The 8,865-nt window shown below is 48.7% G+C and overlaps 1 protein-coding gene across 1 annotated transcript; it reads right to left on the bottom strand.

The window, feature by feature from the left end:
- Positions 1-2,225: 2,225 nt before the first annotated feature.
- Gpr12 (G protein-coupled receptor 12) lies at positions 2,226-4,878 on the bottom strand. Its single transcript, XM_090341753.1, has 2 exons — positions 4,774-4,878; positions 2,226-4,052 (listed from the first exon to the last, which is right to left on the bottom strand). Exon 2 carries the CDS (start codon positions 4,034-4,036, stop codon positions 3,035-3,037), a length of 1,002 nt encoding a protein of 333 aa, XP_090197879.1. The 5' UTR covers positions 4,037-4,052; positions 4,774-4,878; the 3' UTR covers positions 2,226-3,034.
- Between the last annotated feature and the right edge of the window lie 3,987 nt (positions 4,879-8,865).

The following is an 8,865-nucleotide window of genomic DNA, read 5'->3' as shown; positions in this document are numbered from 1 at the left end:
CAGGGTGCCAGTGGCTCACACCTAGAATCCTAGCTGCTCGGGAGACTGAGATCTGAGGATTTAGGTTCCAAGCCAGCCTGGACAGATGAATCTAAACTATTCCCTCCGGTTTGCCACCCATAATCAGAAATGGAGATGTGGCTTACATGGTAGAATGCCAGCCTGGAGTGAAAAAGAAAGAGCACCCTGACCATGATTTCAAGTCCTAGTGTACACACACACACACACACACAGAGAAATCTAGCCCTACTTCCCCCTGAGGCTCACGTGGTCTCAGCACATTTCTTTCCTCTCAGCCTTAGCTTTCTCACATGTGAAAGTGTGCTTTTGTGGCTTCAGCAAGAACAAGTAAAACACCAAGTACCGGCCTTAGAACACAGCCACCTAGCTAGAGAGGCTGAGATCTGAGGATTACAGTTCAGAGCCAGCTCTAGCAGACAAATTTGTGAAACCCTTATCTGCAACTATCCATCCCAAAGTAGGAAGTGGAGATGTAGTTTAAATAGTAGAGCACAAGGTGCCTTGAGTAGAAAAGTCAAGTGAGAGCATAAGGTCCTGAGTTCAAGCCCCTGTAACAGCATACACAAAGAAAAAAATAACATATAGTCCAAAGCAGAATAAGTTGATACGTTCAGAACATTTTAGATCAGAATATGCAAATGAAGGCTACTTCAGAAATTTCTATTTATCATAGATATTTCTCAGTCTCCATCGAAAACAATTTACCTTTGTCAATTCTGCTGTGGAGAGATGCTACTAAATTTTAAATGATGAAACAAAAGAGACTCTCTCAGGCACAACTGGCTCGTTCTGATAATCCTTGCCACTTGGGAGTCTAAGATCTCAGGATCACAATCGAAAGCCAGCCCAGGAAGAAAGTCTGGGACTCTTATCTTCAATTAACCAGAAGTGGAGCTATGGCTCAAGTGGTAGGTGCTAGTCTTGAGTGAAGGCTAAGGGACACTATCCAGGCCGTGAGTTCAAGCCCCAGTACCAACACACACACACACACACACACACACACACACACACACACACACACACACACAGAAGAGAGAATCAGCATGTCTTATATCATAATAATTCAATCTATCCAGTGTACAAAAAATATTTCAAAAGTATCCATTGCATTAGACTGGTCAAACATTGCTATGTATTGGAAATCCTTTCCAATCCTTAGGTATATCAATCCCTCTGCTGTTTTCCTAGGAAATCTTAGACAGGAGACACAGATTTCAGAAGAGGGTTTTGCTACATTTGTGCTTTGGAGAGCTGGCATGCCAAGGCAGGCTACCAACACAGTCCTGTGGCTACAGGCATGCAAGAACTCGGATGTACTGTATTGCTACTGTCTAAGCTTGCTATGCTATTCAAAGTTCTTCTATTCGCTGTATAGACACTGCTATGAATCCACTGCAAACCGAAGTATCTGTGTTTACGTTTGTCTGTGGTAACAGGAATGGTACTCAGACACAATGACTTTGCACTTCATTTACAAGTCAGTTTTGTGTAATTTCTGAACTATATCTACTTTCTGAAAATAAGCAATATAGTTTTATTGCATTTAAAAATATTTTTGTGAAAATTTAAAAAAATGAACTTTTCATGAATGGCCACTTGGTCATTCTGCTTGTGAACTCACAACATATAGCTGATATACACCACAGTTGTGAATGTAAGCTGTGCATTCACAAACTAATCATTAAAATAAGAGACGACCTGTTTCAAATGCATTTTGTACTACCAATAATAAGAACCTGAAACACTTGGCCTATAACAACTCTATTTGCCTCAATTAGGAATCACTTATAAATGTATTTTAGTCATCAAGATATTGGAAAGGCAATGTTTGCATACATCATAGTAGCTTCACATTATTTTTCAGAATATTTTAAAATAAATTGGTATATATTCTTCATTTCCTGAAAACCATAGTCAAAACACTACAGGAGTAGATCCAATAAAGCCTACTTGGTATGTAAAACAAAACATGTCCCAATTTGTTTCAGAAAGGGCATTGAGCTGGGACTGGTAGCAACTCAGGAGGCTGAGATCTGAGGATCATGGTTCAAAGCCAACTTTGGGCATGAAAATCTGTGAGACTCATCTCCAGTTATCCAATAGAAAACTGGAAGTGATGCTGTGGCTCAAGTGGTAGAACATTAGCCTTGAGCTGAAAAGCTCAGGGACAGTGCTCAGGCCCAGAGTTCAAGACCCAAGACTTTCAAAATAAATAAACAAAAAATAGAAAGGGCATTGAAAATCTACCTTGAAACTATTCTTCTAATTCTGGGCTTGCATGGCAACATTTGAAATGAGTGGTCTAGCTAAGTCAGGCAACCATGAAGAAGTTGTAACACTTTAATTTCTTTTACACAGTAACTGCTGAAAAGGAACAAAAAGAATGAATTAAAAACTAGTTCATGGCTTCAGTATTGGTATCTGAAACCAATCATCAATTAATTCGTGTTAATGTAAACAGGTCTCTTCCAAATAGACTTGCTTAAAGGTTTGTTGGCTGTTAGATACATGCAGAGTTGAAAATCTACCTTGACTTTATTTTAAAAATTTATTTTAAAAAAGTTCAAAAAGAGGAATTCCTTCTTCATTCTCCTTCATAACTGAGCCTTTATTTTTAAAGTCTCTGGGAATTATTTACTTCGCTTTTTATAATATCATGGTCACATTAAAATCTCTTTCCTTCCCAACCTCCCTCCCTTTCCCCCAAAACAAAACAGAAAATAAAATAGCACACCTTCCCCCCCCAAAATATAAAACAAAATAAAATCATCTTGAACACCAAAGTCAACAACTTTTTTCCCCCCTTTTTAAAAGAGGGTGACAACACTGGTAACATTTTCACTCCAATCACTTAACTTTATCTAAATGCTGCCAATTGCTCCTCAGTGCTAAGTACTCCTGTGTCTTGTGACAGGATCTGGAGCAAAGGGTTTATGAGAAGCCTGGGCCAATCACTGGGTGGGCAGTGGACGTGCTTGGTCCATCCAGCCAATGTCCCCTTAGGCGGATGCTGCTACACATCGCTGGGTGACCGTGCCCTCTGCGACAGGCTGGCAGGGATGCAGCCACAGCAGATGAGGCAGAGAGCTTTCTGGATCTCCTGGTTTCTGAAAGCATAGATGACAGGGTTGAGGATGGAATTGTAGGTGGCGGGCAGGAGGGTGGCATAGGTGTAAATGGACGGATAGGTGTAGTCGGCTATCAAAGAGTAGAGGGTGAAAGGCATCCAGCAAGCAGCAAAGGTCCCCAGGATGAGGGCCAGAGTGGAGACCCCTTTCCGGGTGGTCACATAGTGTGAGGTGGCCAGGAAGTGGTGCTGTAAGGCTATCTGATGGGCGTGTCTCATGACAATCTTACAGATCTGAATGTAGAGCTGCAGCATCAAGGCGAACATGAAGAGGAAGGAGACGGACAGGATGGCGGCGTTGTTCTTGGTGAGAGGTCTGACCACACTGCAGGTGGACTGGTCCCGCAGACAGTTCCAGCCCAGGACAGGCAGCAGCCCCAGGCAGATGGAGGTCCCCCAGAGCAGGGCCAGCATGACATAGGTGAAGGTGACAGTCCTCTCCGAGTGGTAGGTCAGCGCGTAGTACAGGGACAGATAGCGGTCCACCGTGATGGCCAGCAAGCTGCACACGGAGGCGGAGAAGGAGGCCACGATGAGCCCCACGGTCACCAGCTTGGTGGCTTCGGACTGAAGCAGGTAGGCAAACACAAAATTGACGACGAGCCCCAGGCCGGCCAGCAGGTCGGCCAGCGCCAGGCTGCCTATGAGCAGGAACATGGGCGCTCGGAGGCTGGGGTTGTGGAGGATGATGAGGACCACGATGGCGTTCTCACAGGACATGAGGGTCCCCGACGTGCACAGGACGATGTCCCAGGGGTTGACGATGAGCTGGGGCTCGGCCTCCACCGCCGGAGCCTGTGGGGAGACGGCAGCCGATGCGTTCTCGGGAGCCTCCCGAGAATCCCAAGGCAGCCTCTGGCTTAGGTTGACCTTCAGATCTTCATTCATTTTAACACCCCGGCCCCTTCAACCAAAAGACAGGCTGGTGAGTGCTTGGCTACAGCAAGGTGACCACGCGACACCCAGCACCGAAGCCAGCCCGGCTCCCATACCAGAGGCGAATGCCACTCCCCACCGGCTCCCCATCTCCCTCCCCCACCCCGTCCCCCCCCCAAAAGCCTCCGTCGATGGCACCCCACCACAAAAATGCAGGTGGGCACGGCGGCGCCCCCAGGGGAGGACTGGCGACCCCCAGCGTGAGCGAGGCGGGCACACGCGCGCCCGCCGCGGCTGCCTCGCCTGCGCCACCGCACCCCGCAGGCGGACAGGCAGCGCCGGAGGACGTCTGGGCAGCTGCGGAGGGGACCCCGCGGGGCCGCCATCCTGGGTGGGATATGTCAGTGGCCTCAAACCCTCCACCAACACCCCGCACGCTCGTGCACACCTTCCACACACACACACACACACACCCCTCCTCCCACCCAGAACAAAGAGGGGAGGGGGGTCCCCAGACTCCTAATCGTGTGCCAGGGGCGGTAGGGGAGGGTCACAAAAGGCAGGTGTGTGTGCAATGGAGGTGCAGGGACAGACACACACGGACAGACAAACGGATGCTCATGCATTGCCACCGCGGTCTCGGCGGCGGGGACGCGCGGTGCACGCGAGGGGGACAAAGTGGGGATCGGTGGGCCGCCGGGACGGGGTGTTGGGGCGGGGGGGGGGGAGAGTCATCGAAGGGGGGTCACCTTGGCACGCCCAGGCCGGGAGGAGGGGAGCTCCTCCGATGCGTCCGATGAGTGCGGGCTACCCGCGTGGCATGTCGGCGGCGGCGGTGCCCGTGGCGGGGGACGGGCAGCGGGCGGCGGGCGGCTTCCCTCCGGAGCGGGCCGCGAGGGCGCGGGGCGCGCTCTCCGCAGCAGGTGAGCAGCGCGGCGGCAGGTGAGGGCGGGCTCGGCTCGTGCGCGCCGCTCTCCCCTCCACCCCGGCGCCCGCCCGCCCCACGCGCTCCCCGCGCGCCGTGGCACGCGCGCGCCCCGCCCCCTCGCGCGCGCGCCCACCCTCCGGGCGACCACCCGGGAAGCCGCACCCCCCCCCAACCCTTCCCACCGACACACATGCAGATCCGGGCTGCGCGGGGGCACGGGCGGTCGAGAAGCTGGGAACTGCGTGGTCACCCGGCCCTGCCCGCCGCGCCCGCCCCGCCTTCCCGGGGCGCCTCCACCCCTTTCTCCCAGATGGCGGATCCGGGCGGGCTCGGGGCGGCAGGGGGGTGGGGGGTGCAGCTTCGCGGCTTTGTGACCTATTTTGTTCCCAGTGGCTTCCCTGGGGAGTCCCCAGTCTCCAGGGATCCGGCTGCTCCTCGCCTTTCCCTCAACGGCTACATTTCATGATCCAAAGAATTGTTGAGGGGACTACTGTGTTTTCGGGGTTCGCAGGAGTGATATACGGAGTGAGCAAGTCAAGTCTGCTCAACTGGCAGTTCCAGAATTGCAGATGGCCACTTTGCACGGGGGCCTCCTTCCTTAGGTGCATGCTGGACCTGGATCCGCTCGGCGTCCCCGGAACAGCAGAGTGCTGCTATGCGGACCATCCTGACACACCAAATTGCACTTATTAAGTGCTCTTGGAGCCAGGTTTTCAAATGGAAATCATTTCCTGAGTAAGAACTTCCTGCAGACACTGGCCAAAACCACCCCCAATTCATTTAGGTACTGAAGTGGCGCTGCTATTTAATTAAATTTTTTTTCCCACTTTACTCCTTCAATCGATTCTAAGATTAAGAACCCGCGGTCAGGGCACACGGGTGGCTCAGGTATGTAATTCTAGCTACTCAGGGGTGGAAATCTGAGGATCACCCTTGGAAGACAGCCAGGACAGGAAAAGCAGAGATAAACAAACAAACGAACACACAAAAACACTTGATAGCTGTCCTTCTGGTGAGTCTGGGTCTCTTTTGGCTACAAACACTGGAGAGCCTTGCAGATCAGACCTTAAATATACACTAATTCCGAGCTCAAATATGAGAATATAAACTAACTCCCAGCTCAAATATGAGAAGGAATTCTATTCTATTCGGTTCTATTCTCTATGAATTAGAGATGGGATGGGCTTTGGACTTTCTCAAGGCTAGAGCTCTACCACTTGAGCCTCAGCACCACTTCCGGCTTTTTTCTATGTATGTGGTACCGAGGAATTGAACCCAGCTCTTCTTGCATGTTAGGCAAGCACTCTACCACTAAGCCAAACTCCCGGCCACGGGCTTGGGGGGGTCTTTATACAGGAATACCACCCCCTCATTCTCCTCCTCTAGGTGCTGAAAGTCTTTCCTCATCCAGCCCAGCAGACTCAGCCCATTGATTCTCTTCTCCCTTCTCTCTTTCCCACCAGTGACAGCTCTGGCTTCTTCGAACTTGCCCTAGCTTTGCTGGTGTGCCAGGACTATCTGCCTTCCCTCCCCAGACACAGCCCTTCTCACCTCTCAGCTGCACTTTGGGCCCCCACCTCCTCACTCACCCACACACCACACTGCTAGGGTGTAGCATCTCTTTGTTGGATATCACTATTTCATCTAAGATCTCCCACTGCCTCCAGTAGAATCTGAAGTAAAATCTAAATGCTCTGCCTTGACAGTTTTTGCTTTGGACTGGATAGGCTTTTTTTTTTTTTTTTTTTTTGGTTGTTTTGTCATGTCCTCCTGAAGGGTCTAAGATTCCTTCTGAGTATTTTGTTTTTTGAGGCGGGGGTGGGGGAATCTAGATATTATCCTTGGATCCTTTTCCTCCAGGTGGTGGTTCACTTCTATAATCCAAGCCACTCAAGAGGCTGAGATCTGAAGATGGAAGTTCCAAGCCAGCCAGAAAAGTCTGAGAAACCCCATTTGCAAAACAACCAGCAAAAAGCAGAGCTGACCAGACACCAGTGGCTCACACCTGAAATCCTTGGGAGACTGAGATCTATGGATCACAGTGTGAAGCCAGTCAAGGCAGGAAACTCTTATCTCCAACTAATCACCAAAAAGCTGTGAGTGAAGTTGTGGCTCAAGTAGTAGAACATCAACCTTGAGCAAAAAAACAAAAGTAATGCACAGTGCCCAGGCCCTGAGCCGTAGTACCATCACTATAAAAGAAAAAGGAGAGAGCAGAGGTGGAGGCGTGACTTGAGTGCCAGTATGTCAGCTGAGCAAGCAGAGCAAGTGCAGATCCTGAGTTCAAACCCCAGTATAGACAGATAGACAGATATGACCGGTCAGCAAATACTGAAGGACTGTATGTTTTCTTTCAATTTCTACAAGGTGAATCAAAGCATTTTAAGAAGAAATCCATGGGAAATGAACGACGCGCTAAAAAATACACAAGTAGGGCCCAGAGTTTGGCTTAGGATAGAGTGCTTGCCTAGCATGCATGAAGAGCTGGGTTCAATTCCTTGGTACCACATACATAGAAAAAAAGCCAGAAGTGGTGCTGTGGCTCAATTGGTAGAGTTCTAGCCTTGAGAAAAGCCCAAGAACAGTGCTCAGGCCCTGAGCTTAAGCCCCAGGACTGGCAAACACACACACACACACACACACACACACACACACACACACACGTAGTCTTCATAGAGTATAGTTCAACCTACCATTCAGATTTTTAGGGGCCATAGATTCCCAGTGTGATTTAGGGAAATGGAGCATGTAGGACTAGCCAGACATTATTCCAGTCACTAACAGTGAAGACCTGAGCCCATAAAACTCACAGGAATGGAATTTAAGTGCTTTCTGTTTGTTATGCTTAAAAAAAGAAACAAGAAAGAATTCGAGAATTGGGGAAAAGAGTACTGAGTTGGATGGCAGAGTACATATAGTTTTACATTGGAATCTGGAATATCAAAGGAAGGTGACATGTCCTGAGGACATACACACATCTGTCCCATGACATAGCCCAAAACTTCCAGTAGAATTCCACAAGGAATTGTCATGGGGGCTGAGGTTGTGTACTCAGCTGCCTATCAACCACTATGGCTAAAAACAATGGAACAAATGACAGGCCTGAATCACACACAGAGTCCTGAGATGGGAATTTGCTACAGGTTGGATTTTCTCTCCAATTAACCAGAAGAAAGCCAAAAATGACATGATGGCTCAAGTGGTTGAGTGCCAGGCATGAGCAGGCCTGGGACGAGAGTTCAAGATCTGAATGAAAAATCTAAAGCCCAGGCCCCCTGAGTTTGAGCTTTATTATTGGCACCAAAAGGAAAAAAAAAAAAAAAGGAAAGGACAGAAGAGAAAAAGTGCAAAGAAGGAAGGAAAGCCAGTCAGTGATGTGAGAGCAGATACAGAAGAAGATAGATAAAAGATTAAAAGATTCCACATGGCTGGTTTGGGACACCAAGGAAGGGGCAGCAGTCAAAAGCCAAAGGCAATCTTGGGAGCTGCAAAGAACAAAAAGATGAATCCTGGATTGTTCACTAAGCCTCTAGAAGGAATGCAGGTTTTTTTTGGCCTATGTAAGCTTCCAACATCCATGAATTTTTTAAAAATAGATGTAATAAGGGGGTGATATAGGTGGGTGCAGGAAGGGAAAAGAAAAGAAAACTGATAATTTTTGATAGTTTATGGCATGAAATTTGAGGGTTTTTTTTTTTTACAGCAACAATAGGAAACCAATACAATTTTCCATCTCAAGTCCTGGACTAACCCTACAAACCCAGTATTTATGCCAAACCCCTGGTATGCCAGGTACTATTTTGTAAGCTTTAGAATTACTTCTTAACTCCATCCTTACAATGCCATAGAGGACCTCTTCCATCCTGTTTAATGGGTAAAGGAGGTAACATATAATATGATATACCTGTCCCAA

This window comes from Megascapheus bottae, chromosome 11 (assembly GCF_031878675.1).
Source record: "Megascapheus bottae isolate mThoBot1 chromosome 11, mThoBot2.hap1, whole genome shotgun sequence".
NCBI classification, from domain to species: Eukaryota; Metazoa; Chordata; class Mammalia; order Rodentia; family Geomyidae; genus Megascapheus; species Megascapheus bottae.
The sequence above is the reverse complement of the archived record's forward strand: the minus strand, read 5'-3'. Positions and strand labels throughout refer to the sequence as shown.

Bases quoted from the DNA above. Each gene is read 5' to 3' on its own strand.
- Gpr12 (XM_090341753.1), bottom strand. From the start codon at position 4,036: ATGAATGAAGATCTGAAGGTCAACCTAAGCCAGAGGCTGCCTTGGGAT.